The 21942-nt window shown below is 40.6% G+C and overlaps 1 protein-coding gene across 1 annotated transcript in view; it reads left to right on the plus strand.

Annotated features, from left to right (window-relative positions):
• ELAPOR2 (endosome-lysosome associated apoptosis and autophagy regulator family member 2) overlaps nt 1-21942 on the plus strand; it is a 161129-nt gene that overhangs the window by 128987 nt on the left and 10200 nt on the right. The window contains exons 16-19 of the mRNA XM_082253203.1: nt 4025-4214; nt 6073-6166; nt 9174-9275; nt 13064-13190. Coding sequence (XP_082109329.1) covers nt 4025-4214; nt 6073-6166; nt 9174-9275; nt 13064-13190 — 513 coding nt within the window. The remainder of the gene's footprint in view (nt 1-4024; nt 4215-6072; nt 6167-9173; nt 9276-13063; nt 13191-21942) is intronic.

Raw genomic sequence — 21942 nt, forward strand, 5'->3', positions numbered from 1 at the left:
CACACTAACAGGCCAGAAAATTGAAATACATCACAGGTGATATCATTTGCTACTCAGTGATTGCAGTATTTTAGTCTGCATCTCCCCAAGGTAATACTTAAAATCTGGCCTGTTAGTGTGCCCTGAGGACCGGAGTTGAGAAACACTGCTCTAAAACATGCACTTATAAAGCTGTCCTTGGACCCTACCAATCTTAACAATCTACAACCTATCTCCTTGATCTCTATTTCCTCTAAACTCCTTGAACGCCTGGTTTACAAACAACTGAGTGACCACCTTATTAAGAATAACCTTCTTGATCCTCTTCAGTCTGGATTTCGCCCTCAACACTCCAAAGAAACTGCTCTTTTAAAACTCACAAATCACTTACTAACAGCAAAATGCAATTTACAGTATTCTGTACTCCTAAATCTGGACCTTTGGCTGCCTTTGATACGCTTTCCACCCCCTACTACTCAAAAAACTGCACTCCTTTGGTCTCTGTGACTGTGCTCCTCGCTGGCTGTCGTCCTACCTATCCCACTGCACCTTTAGTGTCTCTTACAATCAGTGGCGGCTGGTGCTCAAAATTTTTTGGGGGGGGGGGGGGCGCAAAAAGAAAAATGTAATAGGTATTGCTTCGCGCCAAGAACGCAGTAAAAAATTGCGTGACTTTGAAGTCATGGTACAGGCATGGCACAGGTGATGGGATAGGCATGGCACAGGTGATGGCACAGATGTGGTATAGGCATGGCACAGATATGGTATAGGCATGGCACAGATATGGTATAGACATGGCACAGATATGGTATAGGCATGTCACAGGTCATGGTACAGGAGATGTATATGCCCCCTTTCAATGCAGAGACCAGCGTACATGCCCCCTTTCAATGCAGAGACCAGCGTACATGCCCCCTTCAATGCAATGAACACTGTGCTGTGCCCCCTTCAATGCAATGAACACTGTGCTGTGACCCCTTCAATGCAATAAACACTGTGCTGTGACCCCTTCAATACAATAAACACTGTGCTGTGCCCCCTTCAATGCAATAAACACTGTGCTGTGCCACCTTCAATGCAATAAACACTGTGCTGTGCCCCCTTCAATGCAATGAACAATGTGCTGTGACCCCTTCAATGCAATAAACACTGTGCTGTGACCCCTTCAATGCAATGAACACTGTGCTGTGACCCCTTCAATGCAATAAACACTGTGCTGTGCCCCTTCAATGCAATAAACACTGTGCTGTGCCCCCTTCAATGCAATGAACACTGTGCTGTGCCCCCTTCAATGCAATGAACACTGTTCCGTGCCCCCATCAATGCAGAGTTCCACAGCATTGTCCCCAATCACTGCAGAGCGCCACAGCATTGTCCCCAATCACTGCAGAGTGCCCACAGCATTGTACCCCAATGATTGCAGAGTGCCACAGCATTGTACCCCAATGATTGCAGAGTGCCACAGCATTGTACCCCAATGATTGCAGAGTGCCACAGCATTGTACCCCAATGATTGCAGAGTGCCCACAGAATTGTACCCCAATGATTGCAGAGTGCCAACAGCATTGTACCCCAATGATTGCAGAGTGCCACAGCATTGTACCCCAATGATTGCAGAGTGCCAAAGCATTGTATCCCAATGATTGCAGAGTGCCCACAGCATTGTACCCCAATGATTGCAGAGTGCCACAGCATTGTACCCCAATGATTGCAGAGTGCCACAGAATTGTACCCCAATGATTGCAGAGTGCCATCAGCATTGTACCCCAATGATTGCAGAGTGCCACAGAATTGTACCCCAATGATTGCAGAGTGCCACCAACAGCATTGTACCCCAATGATTGCAGAGTGCCACAACATTGTACCCCAATGATTGCAGAGTGCCCACAGCATTGTACCCCAATGATTGCAGAGTGCCCACAGCATTTTACCCCAATGATTGCAGAGTGCCACAGCATCGCACCCCAATGATTGCAGAGACCAGCGTGCGTGCTCCCTTCAATTTAATGCACTTACCTGGCGGCGGCGGGTTCTCCCCTCCTCGATCCAGTTCGTCCTCTTCTGCGGCGGCAGCGCAGGAAGGTGAGCGGCTTCTCCGTCGTCCTCCGAGCGGCGGTGCCGGTGGGTGACTGACGCATGCACCGGCACCGCCCCTGACATCAGCGATCGGATGTCCTGGATGATGATTGGTCCAGGCTGGAGACTGGACCAATCACAGCCAGGACATCACGAAGGTGGGGGTGGCCAAGCGCTCTTTCCGGCACCCAGGTTACGCCCCCAGAAGGCAGCCAATCGGTGCCTTTCTGGGTCATAAACCCCACCCCCCCTTTAGCCACCACATAGGCCAGTCAGGCCGGCGAACCGATTTTTTTTTTTACTAACTTTATTGTTCTTTTTTGTAATTTTTTTTTTCCTTTTTTTAGGGGGCGGCGCCCTGGCGCCCCCTATGCACGGGCCGCCACTGCTTCCAATTCTACTTCCTTCTCTCCTCTTCCTTTCTCTGTTGGGGTCCCCCCAAGGGTTTGTTCTTTGATCTCTCTTATTTTCAATCTACACCTCCTCCCAGGGTCAGCTGATCTCCACCCCTCAGCTCACTCCATCAGTCTCCTTACGCATCACTAAAATACTAAGAGACATATCTGTCTGGATATCACACCACTTCCTCAACCTCAACTTGTCCAAAACCAAGCTGATTATATTTTCTCCCCCACGTGACTCTTCCCCTGATTCTCGGTCAAGAACAATGGCACAACCATCCACCCATCACCGCCCTTCCAGGGTACTAGGGGATTTCCTGGACTCTGAACTCTCCTTTAAGTCCCACATAGAATCACTTTCCAAGGCTTGTCGCCTCAACCTCCGCAACATCTCTAAAATATGTCCCTTCCTAACCAATGAAACCACAAAGTTCCTTATTCGCTCCCTGCTTATCTCTCTCCTTGACCACTGCAACTCCCTTCTCATTGGCTTACCTTTAAATAGGCTATCCCCCCTTCAGTTCATCATGAATGCTGCTGCCAGACTCATCCACCTTATAAACCGGTCAGTGTCTGCTACTCCTCTCTGCCAATCCCTCCATTTGCTCCCACTGACCCAACTAATTAAATTCAAAATATTAACAATAACATACAAAGCTATCCACAACTCGGCCCCCAGCTACATTATTAACCTAGTCTCAAAATACCAACCAAGTTGTACTCTCCGTTCCTCCAAGACCTCCTGCTCTCTAGCTCCCTCTACACCTCCTCCCATATTTGCCGCCAGGACTTCCCCCAAGCCTCTCCCATCCTTTGGAATTCCCTAACCCAATCTACTCGACTATCTCCAACTCTATTCACTTTTAGGCGATCCCTGAAAATGTTTCTCTTCAGAGAAGCCTATCCTGCGCCCACCTAACAACTTTTCTTTTATTCTCGTCATCAGCTCATCCCCCACAGTTATTACCTTTTGTATCACTTGACCCTACCTCTTAGATTGTAAGCTCTAATGAGCAGGGCCCTCTGATTCCTCCTGTATTGCAGTGTAACTGTAATGCCTGCCCTAACATCGTAAAGCGATACGCAACCTGTTGGCGATATGTAAATCCTCTATAGTAATAATAATAAAAACATATTGCACATATACTTAATTCAGTGACACCATACAGCAGAATAATCGGCTCATACAGAATGCAATTTTAATTTATATAGAAGAATGACTATCCAAAAGTAATGGAATGTGTAGCAATAATGTTTACAGACTTGTGTACTGCCATTAGTGACACATTTGTACAATGGGTCATATTTGTCTTCTGTGTAGGCTAACCACTTGTGAAACCCAATAGATCTATCACTTTACCCTTTCTGGTAACACACATCCTATAGAGTTTTAAGATTTCAAGTTAAATGGTATTTTACCATGGAACATTGTTTAGGAGAAGCATTCAATAAATATTATTTCCTGCATTTCGTACTGTATATATTTATGCAGAGCAGACAATTTTGAGAATTTCTAAAGTAATGGACATTTGTGAAATTTCTGAAGTAGTGTGTTCTTTTTTTTTAAGGGGGAAAGAATGGCTGTATGCACTGATAACATTACTGACGTCACAGCCAAAGACATGGAAGCAGAGCCTGAAGACATTGCTAATTTTGTAAAAACATTTGTCTGCCAATCCACTGTCATTCCATCTGATAGCAAGGGATTCCGAACAGCTTTGTCATCACAGTCAGTCAGCTTGGCTGATACTTTTTTGGGTATGTTTCAATACAGCACTATAGTCCTTTTTAAAATGTACTTGCCGCTAAAAGGCAAGAACTCATTAGCAACTGATACAAGTAAATGTCGTGGTGTGTGACTGTAATGTATGTATTTGCAAACGGGAAGAAAACCCATAAAAACCAGACTAGCTCAACTCTGTAAATAACAACATACAGGCTTAATGCATTGTGATAATAGGACAACTGAGAAATCATTGAAAGTTTTTCAAAATATCTTGGCAGCCTGGATAATATACGAGGACACCTCCAAATTCCAAGGCCATTTTCTGACTTAACTGTTTTTCCCACTTCCTGCTGGATTGCAGTCTCTGATACCTCTTTACCCTTTCTTCCTCTTCTCCCTTCCCCTCTTCTATACCCCCCCCCCTTTTCCCTATTATCCCTACTCTTGCACATTTTCATTGTTTTTCTTTTTTCGACAGATGGCAGATTAAAACTTGTGAAATTCCTTTAACAGTTTTGAGATACTTATTATCTTCTTATTTAATGCTACTGTATATGGATATTATCTCTTGCTGTATTTGTACATATAGACCAAACATGCTCCATAGAGGCTCCTTGTCAAATGGAAAGAATTGCAAAAATGTTGGGACCGGCGCTACCACTTATAAAACGTGCACAAGCAAAAATAGAAAAGTGCATATAGTGCTAAAGGTGCACGCAATAAGATATATAAAGTGCTACGTGCTGTTTATGGGCTGTGCCTAGTGTACCATACTGTAAACATCATATGTTATGCATATACTTATACAAATAAAGTGCCGAGTGCTGATATTGCCAAAACCCCGTGTAGTGATTAAGAAATCAAACAAAGTATGGTGTCGGTAGGTGATTCACCGAAAACACCGCTGCTTACCACACTCTTTTGGCCGATACCTCGACACTTCTTCGGTCACTAAAATAAAGGATAAGCCTCCATTGCGTAGCTGAGCGTGGTTCACGTACGTCAATACGTCACTTCCGGGAACGGTGGTTTGAGCCGGTGGAACGCGGAAGCGGTCCGGCGAACACCTCTCCAAGCTGATAGTGAACTCCCTAACTGTGAGTGGATGCTACGTTTGTTTGTCTGGACATAACATATGCTACGCAATGGAGGCTTATCCTTTATTTTAGTGACCGAAGAAGTGTCGAGGTATCGGCCAAAAGAGTGTGGTAAGCAGCGGTGTTTTCGGTGAATCACCTACCGACACCATACTTTGTTTGATTTCTTAATCACTACACGGGGTTTTGGCAATATCAGCACTCGGCACTTTATTTGTATAAGTATATGCATAACATATGATGTTTACAGTATGGTACACTAGGCACAGCCCATAAACAGCACGTAGCACTTTATATATCTTATTGCGTGCACCTTTAGCACTATATGCACTTTTCTATTTTTTCACATGCACGTTTTATAAGTGGTAGCGCCGGTCCCAACATTTTTGCAATTCTTTCTATTTTACTACCTCAGAGGTAGGTTGGAGGCAGCTTACACCACCTTTTTAAACTTTTTAAGCCTGATTCAGTATACGGAAAACTCCATAGCGCTGGTATACATTCCTTTTTTCCTTGTCAAATGACCTGGTTATATTTGTATAACTGCCTTTTTTCCCTTATTTGTGCCTGATTTGTATAAAAATACAAAGTAATATATTATAAACGTAATCAATGCATATCTCTCAAGCCTGAGCATTAGGCCTTAGGCCACTCCTGGCCTAAGGCTGCAGAGTTTCAGAGGTTGACTTCTTGTTTTATTACACATTTCTATCATCTGCGAGCATGCCCATCTAAACTAAGAATGGATACTGTTGTATTATTTTACCTATTTACTACTGTTTTATTAATGCAGGTGCTACAGCCAACACAAACCTAAGTGGAACCAACATTAAGCCTGATGCATTTCCTGCCGCCAACAAGATACCAGATATAAATTTCTTTTTCAAGTAAGTTTGGAATTGGTTAATATTACTTTTTTAATAAAATATATTTCAGAGTCATTTGTATCATCTTGTCATAATCATAGTTATTCCTTCAGCATAATAAGACTTTTAGTATTATCTACAGAAAAAAAAGTAAGTGTTCCAAAACTAAGGCAAGATATTTGCAAGGGGTCAGCAGTTTTAGTGTGGTAAAGAATTTACTCACATAATGGAACCAGAGCATGTCAGGGCACCAATAGCAGAAGGACTCTAGGACCCAGCATCTCTCAGGGTAGGAGAAGGGCTCTAGGACCCAGCATCTCCGCTAGCACCTCACATGGGCCTTTATAAGGAAGCCAGTCCTTGGCTGAAGTGCTGTTTGATCTTCAGCGGTTACCGATGTTCCCGTGTTTCCTGTGATTCTTGATTACCGACCTGATTTGTTCCAGACCTTGACCTCGGCTTGTTTAATAGATCTCCTCTGCCTGCTACCTGTCCTGACTTCAGCTTTCACCTGACCTCGTCTCCTCTGCTACCCACCTGGCACCGAACCTTGGCTTGAACCGACTACCTCCTGTCTCAGTGACCCTAGTTACCTGCTACATCTCACAGGCGCCACCTGCCTGCAGCAGCCCCGCAGCACATCAGCGGTGTTCCTGAGCCTTTTCTGCAAGCAACTCTGCAGGCGACCTTTGTGCTACTTTGGGCCTGACTCCTCCTATCTCATCTCCAGGGGAGTCTGGAACTTAGCTGGCTGCAAGGGAAGCCCTCTCTCCATTGGCCTCCAACATCTTGGTACCTTATAGAGCAGGACATTTAGGGGCATATTTTTTATGGTAGTAAATGTGACTTTTACCAAACATTCACTGGTGGCGAATCAGCCACTGTCACTGTATGTAAGATATGCACCTGGAAGATTTACCTGCAGTAAATTATTTGTGAATGTCAGGTTCTTTGCTTTATAAATATGCCCTTTGGAAACAAACATACAGTTAAACAGAATAGTCATGTGTAGATAAATAAACGTTAAAGTATAACTAAAGGCAACATTTTGTTTTTAGTTTTGGATTGAGTGGGGAGGGATTAGAACATTTACCAGTCTGTGCCCCTCTTAGGGAGATTAACCCTCTCAATTTGTCCTGTTTACCATTATCAAAGTAAAAGTAAAAGTAAAAGAATATCTTTGGGTTGTCCCCATAACAGGAATAATGGGGATATCTTCCAATGGAGACACTTACTTCACTTTAGAGGGACTTTCTCTCACTTTCTGATTGTCATAACCCTACCTTACTTTATTCTAAATTAAAAAAAAAAAATGCCTTCAGTTCTACATTGGTCACTTCCTGTCTGGATACGGCCAGCAGGGGCTCTCCCTTGATCGGGAGGCGTCACTGGACGTTCTTCTGTTTGCGGGGCACTCAGTAGTGTGATCGGTGGACACAGTGGATTACAGTGATCGGTAGCAGGTTGCTGTGATTGGCCCAGGGTACCATGTAATCGCTGTGACTAATCACAGTGATCACATGATCACAAGTTAACAACTGTCATGAATGGCTTTCATTCATGATAGCATTGCTTACTATTGTGATTTCTGTGATTTGTCACCATGATCACATGGTACAGGGCTAATCACAACAGCCATTTATCATGTGATAGTTGTAGCCAATCATATAAAATGAAATGGTGCGCTGTTCAAAAATAGTAATAAAACCTTACCACTTACAAAACTCTAATGAATACCATGTAAGTGCAAGATACAATTCTAAATTCCATATAATATTCCATGAAAATTTTCACTATTCAATATTTTCACGGAATAGTATATGGGATTTAGAATTCTATTTTGCACTTACATGGTATTTATTTGCATTTTGTAAGTGGTTTACTCCTCTTGAACAGTGCACCATTTCCTTTAATATATTTAATTTTAAGTGGTTGAAGTTTACCATAGATAGTGGTTGCGGCAGTTCCTTTCTACTGCACATTCATTGTTTTTTGCATTGCAGCGCATAAGTAACCCACAACAAGTTGTAGCCAATCAGAGCAATCACAATAGTAAACAATGAGTCATGAATGAAAGCCATTCATGACAGTTATTAAAACAATTGCTTTTACAGTGATCATGACTATAATAGGCAATCATAGTGTAAAAAAAATGACACTGGACTACTCTGTCACCAGTTAGTGTCTCTTATCACTGCCTCACACTCACAGTGGGAGTAAGAGTTAAATACGGCAATGGAAATGCAATAAAATACCACATGTGGAAAATCAGTTGGGAAATGTAAATTTACTAAGAGGTTAGCGTTAAATTCCGAATGTGTTATTTGTTTGATTTAGCTATAATTACAGCATTATTTATAGCTGTAATTTAATGCATTGAGCTGGTTACTAAGGAGTGTGCTGGAAATTAAGAAGTAAAAAAAAGCCGACAATTAAAAAGCATGAAAAAGAAATAGCATGGAGTCCCCCTTCCCAGTACATACCAGGCCCTTTGAGTCTGGTATGGATTTTAGGGAAACCCACACTAAAATTAAAAAAAAACATCATGTGGGTCCCCCCAAAATCTACACCAAACCCTTATCCAAGCATTCAGCCCAGCAGGTCAGGAAAAGAGGAGGTAGGGGGTCCTAAAAAAAAATAAAAGGATAACATTTTAATTTGGGTACACTGTTGTATGACTGAGCAATTGGTATTCAAAGTGTGGCAGCACTGAAAGACTAAAAAACAGCCTGGGCAAGAAGAGGGTGAATGTGTCCAGTATTAAGGTGGTTAACACTGCACTACTTCAGTCACACACAATAATCTAAAGCTATAATTAATAATTAAGAAATATGAAATTCATGACATCAGCATATATTGAAATAAAGATTTTTTGTCATGTTTAAAAAAACAGAATTATTTTTCTGTGCTGAATATTTTTTTTTTTTAGATAGATTTGAATGTTTATAAAAATAATGAAAGCTTAAATTCAATTGTTTTCTTTCTTTAAACCAGTTTTCTAATTATGTGTGGTGTGTTTTCTTCTCAGATCTTCTGCAGCTACATCATCGTGTGAAAAAGGTAGAGCTACAGTTATATCTTTGAGATGCAACCCTACAAAACTTGGTCATGGAGATATTTCAGTGCCCAGGTAATTTATTGCAGATGCCCTTTGTTATATTTATAATGACATTTATTTGTGTACTGTATTTTTTCAGATATTTAGTAAATCAGAAAACTGCTTGCATGTGTAAGTCGCAATTTGTCTAAGAAAATTGTACCAGAATTTTATTTATTAGTAAGTCTATGTTTTTGTTCACGAAGTCAGATTCCCTGTATTTGGGAAGGATAAAAAAAATCTAATGAGTGAGCTTTATTATAGTCGTTGTAAAGCCTAAACATTTTTTACCTTAAGGCCCTGTTCACACCTGAGCTTTTTTCAGCTCGGAAAACGCTCATCTCTGAAGTCTCAAAACGCCCAACAAGCAAAACCCCATTCATTTCAATGGCCCCTGTTCACATATGAGCGTTTTGTTGCATGAAGCAAAACGCCTGAAGCTCAAAAAAGTACATGAGCTTCTTTTTTGGCAGATTATTGGGGTTTTTGTTAAATATCAATACCTGCCTCCAAACACCTCCAAAAAAATGCCTGAAAAAAGGCTCAGGTGTGAACAGAGCCTTAAGCATTTCTTGTATTAAGGTAAAAAATTGTAAGGTAGCAGTATCCCCCCCCCCCCCCCCTTATAGTTACCAGAGTTCTCACTTGATCAAACACTGTGCCCATCTATAGTGGCTCTCTCTCTTCTCCCTGCTCTCACAGACTCCTCCGGCTGTCAGTCAAATCCAGTTAGGAGGAAGTGGGGGTGGGGCTGAGCTGCCCTGTCTGTGTCTATCAACACAGGCAATGTGGCTCGAGAGGGAGCCCACATGTTTTCCCCCAATGCAAGTGGCTTGCTATGGGGGCAAATCAAGAAGATAAGCAGCCTGTAGCAACAGCAGGGGACTCCAGAAGAGGATGTTCAGAGGTTCAGAGCTGCTCTCTGCAATTTGATTGCACAGAGCAGGTAAATATAAACCTTTTTTTTATTTTTAAAAATAAAAAATAGCAGTAGCTATCCCTCTGGAGCTCCATAAAACTATCAGATGTAAATTACAGAGATATGTCTATGAGGTTGGATGCATGTGTATGTTGCCCCAACATTTCATATTCCTGATTTGTGTTACCATGTACTTGTATAAAGTATCATGTTCGCTTTGCATTGCTTCCTTTTCTTGAAATACCTGGTGATTCTTCTACTCCTTTTTTAAACTGACTATGCCAGTCATGGAAGCACATCCATCCCAGTGTGGTCAGTTTGCTTCTTTGCATTCTACTTGGGAGCACAGCCTGACTGTACTCCAATGGTTAGACTTGTGTTGACATGCCCCCTTGCCAAGCTATTCACTAGGAACATCAGTGTAATGCTGTTTCTCCTGCCTTCTGCTGACACACCCCTTTACAGTCTCCATCCTCACCTCTCCAAGCCCCTTTATGTCACTTATTAAAAAAAAAGAAAAAAAAAAATAGCTGGCATCTTGGCAATAGCATATTTTTTTGAAGGGTCATCCAAATAGATTTTCTGCAATTGGGTCTTTGGCATTTTTGGCAGCATAACCAGTGCAGCTTAGTAAACAACGTTAGGGCTTGCTAACAAGGCAAAGATTAAAATCCAGTCACCTTTATCCACTATCAGTAATTGTTCTTTGCTAATTATCCTGAGCTTCTTTTATTTTGCTATGTGTACCATATATTGCCAGCTAAAGCATGTTTGAGAAAATGTCTTTTTTGGCTTTATTAGTAGGTAATAAAATGGTAATAAAATGGTCAAAAGGTTGTGGATGCTTCATTTTTAAAGGAAAAGTGCAGTGCTCACAAAAAATTGATTACATATTGGGAAAAATGTATATGGAATTGTATACAAAAAATAAATTCATATATGAAACTTAAAATCTTATATGACAAAAAATTAGAATCAAATAAAAAAATATTAAATTGAATGTGAAAGGAATGTGCAAAATAGTGATCCCACAAAAATACAAAGATAGAAATAATAAATTATGAAAATTCATATACATGTGATAATAACGGTGAAAAGATCCAATGTATATAATATAAAAAAATATATATAAAGTGATCAAAACAATCACAAAACGTACAAAAATAACAATAGTACATCATAAAAAGTCCATTTGCATGTGACAATAAAAAATCCAGCAAAGTTAAATAGTAGAAGATATTGAAGCAAAAAAATGTGTGTAGAAAGCACCACCAGACCCAGCATGCGTGAAGGATAATCTCCAAAAGCAACTCTGCTATGTGAAAAAGTACCACACCAAACACTGAAGATGATGGCAGCTTACCAGAGTCAGATGGCCCCCAACTTAATGGGGAAGCCAAGAACGCTAAATAGATATCCCAGGCATGTAGAGACATCAACACTTATTCATTTGACCAAAACCTCCAAAAAGCATGAGGGTTCCAATGGATGTAAATAGAGAAAGAATCATAGCTTAACCACTTGAGGATTTGGCTGCTAAAAGACCAGGGGGTATTTTGCGATTCGGCACTGCGTGACTTTAACGGACAATTGCGCGGTCGTGCAACGCTGTACCTAAACTAATTTGACGTCCTTTTTTTTCCCACAAACAGAGCTTTCTTTTGGTGGTATTTGATCACCTGTGCGATTTATTTGATCACGCGCTATAAACAAAAAAAGAGCGTAAATTTTGCAAAAATAACAATATTTTTCACATTTTTTTATATGAAATTCCCCCCAAAAAATTGTAAAAATCAAAATTTTTTAACATTTTCGGCCAATTTGTTTTATGCTACATATGTTTGGTAAAAAAAAATCGCAAAAAGCGTATTTTGATTGGTTTGCGCAAAAGTTATCGCGTTTACTAACAAAGGGAAAGATTTTTGTCATTTTTGTTGTTTTTTTTTTAACGCGTAATGGCGGCGATCTGCAATTTTTTTTGCGGTACTGCGACATTGGGGCGGACAGATCGGACCCTTGACTGACATTTTTGACACTTTTGGGGTTACCAGTGACATTTCTACAGTAATCAGTGCTATATATATGCACTGTTACTGTAAAATTACACTGGCAGTGAAGGGGTTAACTTTATTTGAGAGGGAGGGGCTGTGTGTGTCCCTAGGGGCGTGATTCTAACTGTGATTGGCTGTGGCTTGAGCTGTAGGAACAATGATCAACGGTCCTACATAGTAGAACCGTATGATCATTTTTTCTACACAGAGGAGAATGACAGACGGCTTGTTTACACTAGCCGCCTGCCTTTCTCCCTCTCCCCCGACGATCGCTGACATCGGGTCCGCCGGTCACACGCGCGGGGGGGTCCGTGACCGCGCGGGAGCGCGTCACTCTGCCTATGAGGGGCTGACCGCCGCAGTATATGTACTTGCGGCGGTCGGCAAGTGGTTAATACAGTAAAACCAAATCAATTTATTAAAAAGGATTGCACTTACAAAACTCGAGGATAAGAAAGCATGTATCATATGTCAGAAATCCCATGTAACATCAAGCTGCAGTGTACATAGATGAAAAAAGACCAGCCGGAGTAGCGTGGTGATGTCATGTCTGGTCCCACCCAACGCGTTTGTCACAAGGTTGACGTTGTCAGAGGCGTGGCTACCAGACGTTCACCATGCTATTTATATACGAGAAGTCAGGGTGGAAGAAGCTACTCAAAGCTGTTTCATTTTTCCATTGATCTGTTATTAATATATCAGTAAAAATGATTCACTCTTGAATAACAACTTGTATCCGGGTGCTAATGAATAAGAAATGTTCTTTCTGTATGTCTCATTGTATACATTTTTACAGATGAATAGATATTTTAGAATACTTTTGTACAAAATTAGCTTTTTTTTCCTTGTAGATCGTGTCCTGCTGGTACATGTGATGGTTGCAATTTTCATTTTCTTTGGGAAACAGCAGAAGCATGTCCTCTCTGCACGGATAATGACTATCAGAAGATAGAAGGAGCTTGTCGAAAAGGGCAACAGGTATTCAGTAAACTTCAGTCTACGATTTCTGTTCTTGAAAGTGTTATCTAACTCCCAAAATGAACCCTTAACACGTATTGTCAACCTAGCACTTAACCCTTGGAGGATAAGGTCACCTTTGGAAATATGTTACATGTTCCACCCATTTTTAGGGAGGAATGTGTAACATGTTCCCGATCCTGCAGTCGCTTACTGATCCTGCTCCTCCCACACGGCCGTTTCAAAATGAGGGTGAGCCTAAAGCTTATGTTTTAGGGTGACTTAGGTGTTAAGGCTCATGTTTTAGGGAGTAAAGTGACAGTATATGTTTCAGGCTTAGGAATAAATGTTAAGAGTAAGTGATTTATTAAAGGTAAGTATTGCACTCACATGAAAATCATCTTGAATAGGGCATATATTAAATTATTAAATAGCAGTGATCCTTCTCTGTGTAAAATTTCCATGTCTCGGAGACACCCAAAAGTCACTGGCTCTGTCCAACGCATTTTGCCGCTGGTGATGAGACTTCCTCAGGGTCCTGAGTGAGTGCATTACTTACCGTTATAAAAGAAGTGTGAAGATTGGTGGTGGCGCTACCTCTGAAATAAAAATAAATATAAAGAATGCCCCTTGTGAAGTGTAAGGGGAAGTGTACTGGTAGACAATAACCCACAAATGGTGCAATATCTAAAAATAATATTAAATAGATAACGAAGATATATTCAAATCAAATAATGCATGCGAAAAAATTGTATATATATATATATAAACCGATGTTGTGACAAAAGACCCACAACCGAAGATATGTGAGTGATTTCCAAATGAATGTGCCACTTGATCTGTAACAACGTGAGTGAAAACATATAAATAAAAATAAAAATAAAAAAGTGGATAAGTGAAATTCCACGAGTGGCCACTAGGTGGCGCAAATAGCTTGGTACAACCTGTATGTTGATGTATGGAGATGTTCCTTTTCGAGATGAACGAGCAGTCAGAGTAGTCAGCGGCGGGTGCCCTGAGTGCTCACATGAAAGGAAAAATACCCCATGGTGAATAAAAGTAACATACAGTGGTAAATAAGCGGCGTAGTAGACTCACTCGTACAGTAGATCAGGGTCAGAATAGTCGTGTTCGCCGGGAGGCTTCCGCGTTCCACGGCCGACAACCGGAAGTGACGTTTGACGTCGGAGACTCCGCCCTACGCGTTTCGTCACAATGACGTCAACTGGAGCGGCGTCAACATAGCGTACTCCCGGAATATTTATAGCCGCCCGTATCCAGGTAACAGAGGGGACGAAACAAACACCGCCATATTGCTACTCCCTCTCCGGAAGCCATATTACTCAGCCACTAGCTTCATTATGGATGTGCAAGGGAACGGCCATACTTCATCATATCTGATCTCATTAATTTGTCCGAGTGTGCTACGAGCCTTTAGCTTACTAAAAACATAACTTTATTGTAATCATATAAAACATGCTAAAAAAGCCCGGATTATAAAAAGTGAAGAATAGATAAAAGAATATACATAAAAAAAAGAGGGCCATATCTACGTATATATCATACAAAAAAAATTTATATAAGTGTGAAGAAAAAATTGTGAGATATATATACATAAATATATATAAAAACTAAAAAATACAAAATATAAAATATAAAATATAAGAGAGTGTGAATACAAAAATCCTCGAACTATACAGGACAGGTCTTATGCAGTCTATGTAAACACGCAAGGGGCATCAAAAGTGGAGATGGTTCAGTGCGGATAAAAACTATATATTTGTGTGATACCTGTGCATAGGATTCAGGACATGAAACAATGTGCATATATATGTGTCACTATTACTAGGTGAAGAGGAGAAACAAAAGAGGGTGGTACACACCAATGTGTCAGCGATCAATGATGCTGGATGAGAAGGTCAGGTGCCATGAAAAAAGGAAACAAAAAAAAGGAAACAAATAAAGGACGGAAAGTCCACATGTATATCCAAAGGTGGATATTGATGTGAAAGAAAAATTGTAATAGATACATGAAAAAGAATACGTACAGTGCGGAGCAAGAAAAAAATTTTTTTTAAAATTTTTTTTAAAATTTATAAACTTATTTTGATGAGACTGATAAGCTAAAAGAAGTAAAAAATATATATAGTATAAAATCAATATAAAAAGGTAATTCATATAACTGTATCAAGGAGGGCATGGGAGGAAAAACAGAAATGTATTTGAAAGAAATCAAATATATATTCAAAAAAAATATTCAAAAATTGCTATATTCAAAAGAATATGAGGATGGAGCACTAAATTGTGTACTTTGGGTAGCAAAAAAAGAGAGAGAGAGGAATTCCATAGATGCTGGATGAGAAGGGTGGTTCAAAACATACCTAAGTATAAAAAACGGTATGTTTTACGGTTAAGGTAAACAAATGATAGAAAGCCGCAAATCATTAGTAAAACGTCTAATGGTAAAAAAGACTGGTTTTTAAGAGCTTTCTAAATAAGACTATATAAAAGAACTGGTTATATATAAAAGTATATTTTTATAAAATATCCTTTTTAAATGTTTAAAAAATATATAAAAATTGTATAAAAATTGTATAAAAAAGGGGGGAGGATAAAAGAGTTCATGTATCCGTAATAAAGCAGTTCAGGTCTATGTCAGTATTTAGTCCTTCGGGCCGGAGAGATCTCATCAAGTAAATCCACTTGGTTTCATTGCGTGAAACCATTCTGCGTTTATTACTACCTCTCCAATCGTCTTTGATCTTGTCTATCCCATAAAAAATAAGGCCCGAGGGATCTTGACCATGTGCCTCTTTAAAGTGCCTGGAAAGGGTGTGTTTCTCAAACCCCTTTCTAATGTTTTTGACATGTTCGCGTATCCTGACGTACAACTGTCGGGTAGTTCTTCCTATGTACTGTAAGTGACATGGGCACTCAATGACATATGTCACATAGGAGCTAGTGCACGTGATGGTATCTTTTATCCTGAACAACTCTCCTGTGGTGCTAGAAGTAAAGTTGGTGATCTTCCTCGGCTGTTTTTTATTCGTTTTACACGGTAGGCATTTCCTGCATCTAAAAAAGCCATTAAGGCTAGTCGGAAGAGTGATCCGTTTTGGAGGGTTAATCACATTTTTCACCAGTTTGTCTCTTAGAGTTGGGGCTCTTCTGTATATAAAGGTAGGTTTCTTTGGTAGAATTTTCTTAAGTGTCTTGTCTGCTGCAAGGATGGGCCAATGTTTTTTAATTATTCTTTCCACCTCTTTATGCTGTCTGTTAAAACCGGTGATGAAGGCAAATTCATAGTCGTTCTTCTTTTCTTTTTTATCTTTATCCCTAATGAGTTCCTCCCTATTCATATCTCTCACTATTTCCTTAAGGTTTCTCATTTCCTTCTTGTTATATCCCTTCTCAATAAATCTCTCTATAAGGAGATCTGCTTGTATGTCGTAATCCCGGGCATTACTACAGTTCCTGCGTATACGTAACAACTGTCCTTTGGGGATATTCCCCAGCCATTTTGGATGGTGGCAGCTCCTCTTAGGTATGTAGCCGTTCTTATCGGTCTTTTTAAAGAATGTTTTACTGAAAATACTTCCATCCTGTTTGAACAGCTCTAGGTCCAGATAGGATATTGTTTGTTTGTCCCAATTGCCTGTAAATGATAATCCATATCTGTTTCCACTGATTTCGTCAAAGAAAGTCTGTAAACTTTCAACATCCCCTCGCCAAATCAGGATGATATCATCTATATATCTCTTATAGTATTGCAAATTGGGTCTTTCTACACTAAAAATCTGTTCCTCCTCCCATTTCTGCATAAAAATATTTGCAACACTAGGTGCATATTTGGCTCCCATCGCGACGCCCTTGGTTTGTTCGTAATACTTCCCCTTATACCAAAAATAATTGGAATTCATGGCCATTTGCAGGCCCTCAAGAATAAAGTGCATCTGTGCTTGTCTGAGGTCAGTGTATTTGTGCAGCGCCCATTCAACACTGTCTAACCCATCACTCTGTATGATGTTAGTATATAGGGAATTTACATCAATAGTTACCAGAAGGTCTTCTTCTGTGACAGTTAAATTTTTAATTTCATTTAATAGTTGTTTACTATCCCTAAGATATGATCTCCCCTTGGGAACCAGGGGCTGCAAGAATTTATCTAAATACTCCCCTAGACGTGAGTGCACTGAATTAATGCCACTCACTATGGGGCGTCCTGGGGGCTTTTTTTCATCTTTGTGAATCTTGGGTAAAAAATATATAACAGGAGTTCTTGCTTCTTCCAACTGGAGATATTCCGCTTCCTTACTATTTAAAATCCCCATCCTCTTTCCTTTTTCAATAAAATCCTTTAAAACTTTTTGTAGTCTCATCTTAGGGTTTCCACGAAGTTTCTTGTACGTGTCTTCTGCGCTTAATAGCCTTTCCAACTCCTCCTCATATTCTTTTTGGTTTAAAATGACCAAACCACCCCCTTTGTCAGCAGGTCTGATGACAATCCCCTTCTTTTTTTCAAGTTTTCTTATTGTGTCCCAAATATTCTTCTCTTTCCTCCTCTCAATTTTCAAGTTCCTAATTTCATCCTCTACCATTCGTTTGAACACTTCCAGATTTTCGTTTTGTGGATTTTTGGGATTGAAGGTCGATTTGTTTTTTAAACTAGTATGTTTAAATTTAGTGGGTGCTGGGGGGGTGGTTTTGTTTTTCTTGATCTCAAAGAATTTCTTTATGTTAATCTTTCTGATATATTTTTGAAGATCGATGTAGGCTTCAAACTTGTCCAAATTCTTATCAGGGGCATATTTTAGGCCTAAATCCAAGATTTTTAGTTCCTCCTCATCAAACGTTATTCCACTGAGATTGAATATTCCTTTTCCTAGTAAACCCTTCTTCTTTTTCTTTGTCCCTCCTCGTTTTCCCCTTGGTTTTCGTTTCTTCCGTATTCGAAGTACCTCGGTGGTTCTTCCCTCCTGTTGGAATTGAACCCTTCTGGTCTCCATATTTCTCCTTGATATCCTTGGGGTCTTGGACCTCTCTGTTCCCCCCTCCATGGAGTGTGTCGGCCATTGGGTGGCCCCTGGTATCCTCTTGGTGCTCCCCATTGTCCTTCTCGTCTCCAGGGTTGTTGCCACCCTTGGTTCCTCCCACGGTCCTGTTGCCATCCATTTCGTCTTCCTTGTTCCTGTTGCCATCCGTGGTTCCTCCAGTCGTTGAAATGTCTTGGTGGGGCCCCTCCTCTCGGGGGCCTTCCCCAGTTGCCCCTTGGAAAAAAATTTCCATCTCTGGGGGGGCCTTGATCCTCGTATCGGACTTCTGGACGGTAATTTAACGGGGCAAATCTATTGGATGTACTAACCCGGGCTTGATTTGTTCCTGGAGTTCTATTTGCTCTGGTATTGGTGTGTGTGTTGGACCTAGAGTTAGACGTTGATGGTTCTGGTTCCCAGTCTGTATCCATATTATCTTCAATTTCGGTTCCTGGAGTCCTGGGTGTCCTGGGGGTGCCTATTTCCAACCAGGGATCGTTCTCATCATCTCCTATTTCAGAGGGGTCCCTGGATGTTAAATCAATGGGATCCACACTGCTGCCTTGTCCATTATAGAGTTCATCCAATTGCCATTTATAAACGTTTTGGTTTCTGTAATCCAATAGATGAACTCTATAATGGACAAGGCAGCAGTGTGGATCCCATTGATTTAACATCCAGGGACCCCTCTGAAATAGGAGATGATGAGAACGATCCCTGGTTGGAAATAGGCACCCCCAGGACACCCAGGACTCCAGGAACCGAAATTGAAGATAATATGGATACAGACTGGGAACCAGAACCATCAACGTCTAACTCTAGGTCCAACACACACACCAATACCAGAGCAAATAGAACTCCAGGAACAAATCAAGCCCGGGTTAGTACATCCAATAGATTTGCCCCGTTAAATTACCGTCCAGAAGTCCGATACGAGGATCAAGGCCCCCCCAGAGATGGAAATTTTTTTCCAAGGGGCAACTGGGGAAGGCCCCCGAGAGGAGGGGCCCCACCAAGACATTTCAACGACTGGAGGAACCACGGATGGCAACAGGAACAAGGAAGACGAAATGGATGGCAACAGGACCGTGGGAGGAACCAAGGGTGGCAACAACCCTGGAGACGAGAAGGACAATGGGGAGCACCAAGAGGATACCAGGGGCCACCCAATGGCCGACACACTCCATGGAGGGGGGAACAGAGAGGTCCAAGACCCCAAGGATATCAAGGAGAAATATGGAGACCAGAAGGGTTCAATTCCAACAGGAGGGAAGAACCACCGAGGTACTTCGAATACGGAAGAAACGAAAACCAAGGGGAAAACGAGGAGGGACAAAGAAAAAGAAGAAGGGTTTACTAGGAAAAGGAATATTCAATCTCAGTGGAATAACGTTTGATGAGGAGGAACTAAAAATCTTGGATTTAGGCCTAAAATATGCCCCTGATAAGAATTTGGACAAGTTTGAAGCCTACATCGATCTTCAAAAATATATCAGAAAGATTAACATAAAGAAATTCTTTGAGATCAAGAAAAACAAAACCACCCCCCCAGCACCCACTAAATTTAAACATACTAGTTTAAAAAACAAATCGACCTTCAATCCCAAAAATCCACAAAACGAAAATCTGGAAGTGTTCAAACGAATGGTAGAGGATGAAATTAGGAACTTGAAAATTGAGAGGAGGAAAGAGAAGAATATTTGGGACACAATAAGAAAACTTGAAAAAAAGAAGGGGATTGTCATCAGACCTGCTGACAAAGGGGGTGGTTTGGTCATTTTAAACCAAAAAGAATATGAGGAGGAGTTGGAAAGGCTATTAAGCGCAGAAGACACGTACAAGAAACTTCGTGGAAACCCTAAGATGAGACTACAAAAAGTTTTAAAGGATTTTATTGAAAAAGGAAAGAGGATGGGGATTTTAAATAGTAAGGAAGCGGAATATCTCCAGTTGGAAGAAGCAAGAACTCCTGTTATATATTTTTTACCCAAGATTCACAAAGATGAAAAAAAGCCCCCAGGACGCCCCATAGTGAGTGGCATTAATTCAGTGCACTCACGTCTAGGGGAGTATTTAGATAAATTCTTGCAGCCCCTGGTTCCCAAGGGGAGATCATATCTTAGGGATAGTAAACAACTATTAAATGAAATTAAAAATTTAACTGTCACAGAAGAAGACCTTCTGGTAACTATTGATGTAAATTCCCTATATACTAACATCATACAGAGTGATGGGTTAGACAGTGTTGAATGGGCGCTGCACAAATACACTGACCTCAGACAAGCACAGATGCACTTTATTCTTGAGGGCCTGCAAATGGCCATGAATTCCAATTATTTTTGGTATAAGGGGAAGTATTACGAACAAACCAAGGGCGTCGCGATGGGAGCCAAATATGCACCTAGTGTTGCAAATATTTTTATGCAGAAATGGGAGGAGGAACAGATTTTTAGTGTAGAAAGACCCAATTTGCAATACTATAAGAGATATATAGATGATATCATCCTGATTTGGCGAGGGGATGTTGAAAGTTTACAGACTTTCTTTGACGAAATCAGTGGAAACAGATATGGATTATCATTTACAGGCAATTGGGACAAACAAACAATATCCTATCTGGACCTAGAGCTGTTCAAACAGGATGGAAGTATTTTCAGTAAAACATTCTTTAAAAAGACCGATAAGAACGGCTACATACCTAAGAGGAGCTGCCACCATCCAAAATGGCTGGGGAATATCCCCAAAGGACAGTTGTTACGTATACGCAGGAACTGTAGTAATGCCCGGGATTACGACATACAAGCAGATCTCCTTATAGAGAGATTTATTGAGAAGGGATATAACAAGAAGGAAATGAGAAACCTTAAGGAAATAGTGAGAGATATGAATAGGGAGGAACTCATTAGGGATAAAGATAAAAAAGAAAAGAAGAACGACTATGAATTTGCCTTCATCACCGGTTTTAACAGACAGCATAAAGAGGTGGAAAGAATAATTAAAAAACATTGGCCCATCCTTGCAGCAGACAAGACACTTAAGAAAATTCTACCAAAGAAACCTACCTTTATATACAGAAGAGCCCCAACTCTAAGAGACAAACTGGTGAAAAATGTGATTAACCCTCCAAAACGGATCACTCTTCCGACTAGCCTTAATGGCTTTTTTAGATGCAGGAAATGCCTACCGTGTAAAACGAATAAAAAACAGCCGAGGAAGATCACCAACTTTACTTCTAGCACCACAGGAGAGTTGTTCAGGATAAAAGATACCATCACGTGCACTAGCTCCTATGTGACATATGTCATTGAGTGCCCATGTCACTTACAGTACATAGGAAGAACTACCCGACAGTTGTACGTCAGGATACGCGAACATGTCAAAAACATTAGAAAGGGGTTTGAGAAACACACCCTTTCCAGGCACTTTAAAGAGGCACATGGTCAAGATCCCTCGGGCCTTATTTTTTATGGGATAGACAAGATCAAAGACGATTGGAGAGGTAGTAATAAACGCAGAATGGTTTCACGCAATGAAACCAAGTGGATTTACTTGATGAGATCTCTCCGGCCCGAAGGACTAAATACTGACATAGACCTGAACTGCTTTATTACGGATACATGAACTCTTTTATCCTCCCCCCTTTTTTATACAATTTTTATACAATTTTTATATATTTTTTAAACATTTAAAAAGGATATTTTATAAAAATATACTTTTATATATAACCAGTTCTTTTATAT

Source organism: Pelophylax lessonae (assembly GCF_965119305.1).
Source record: "Pelophylax lessonae genome assembly, chromosome: 4".
NCBI classification, from domain to species: domain Eukaryota; kingdom Metazoa; phylum Chordata; class Amphibia; order Anura; family Ranidae; genus Pelophylax; species Pelophylax lessonae.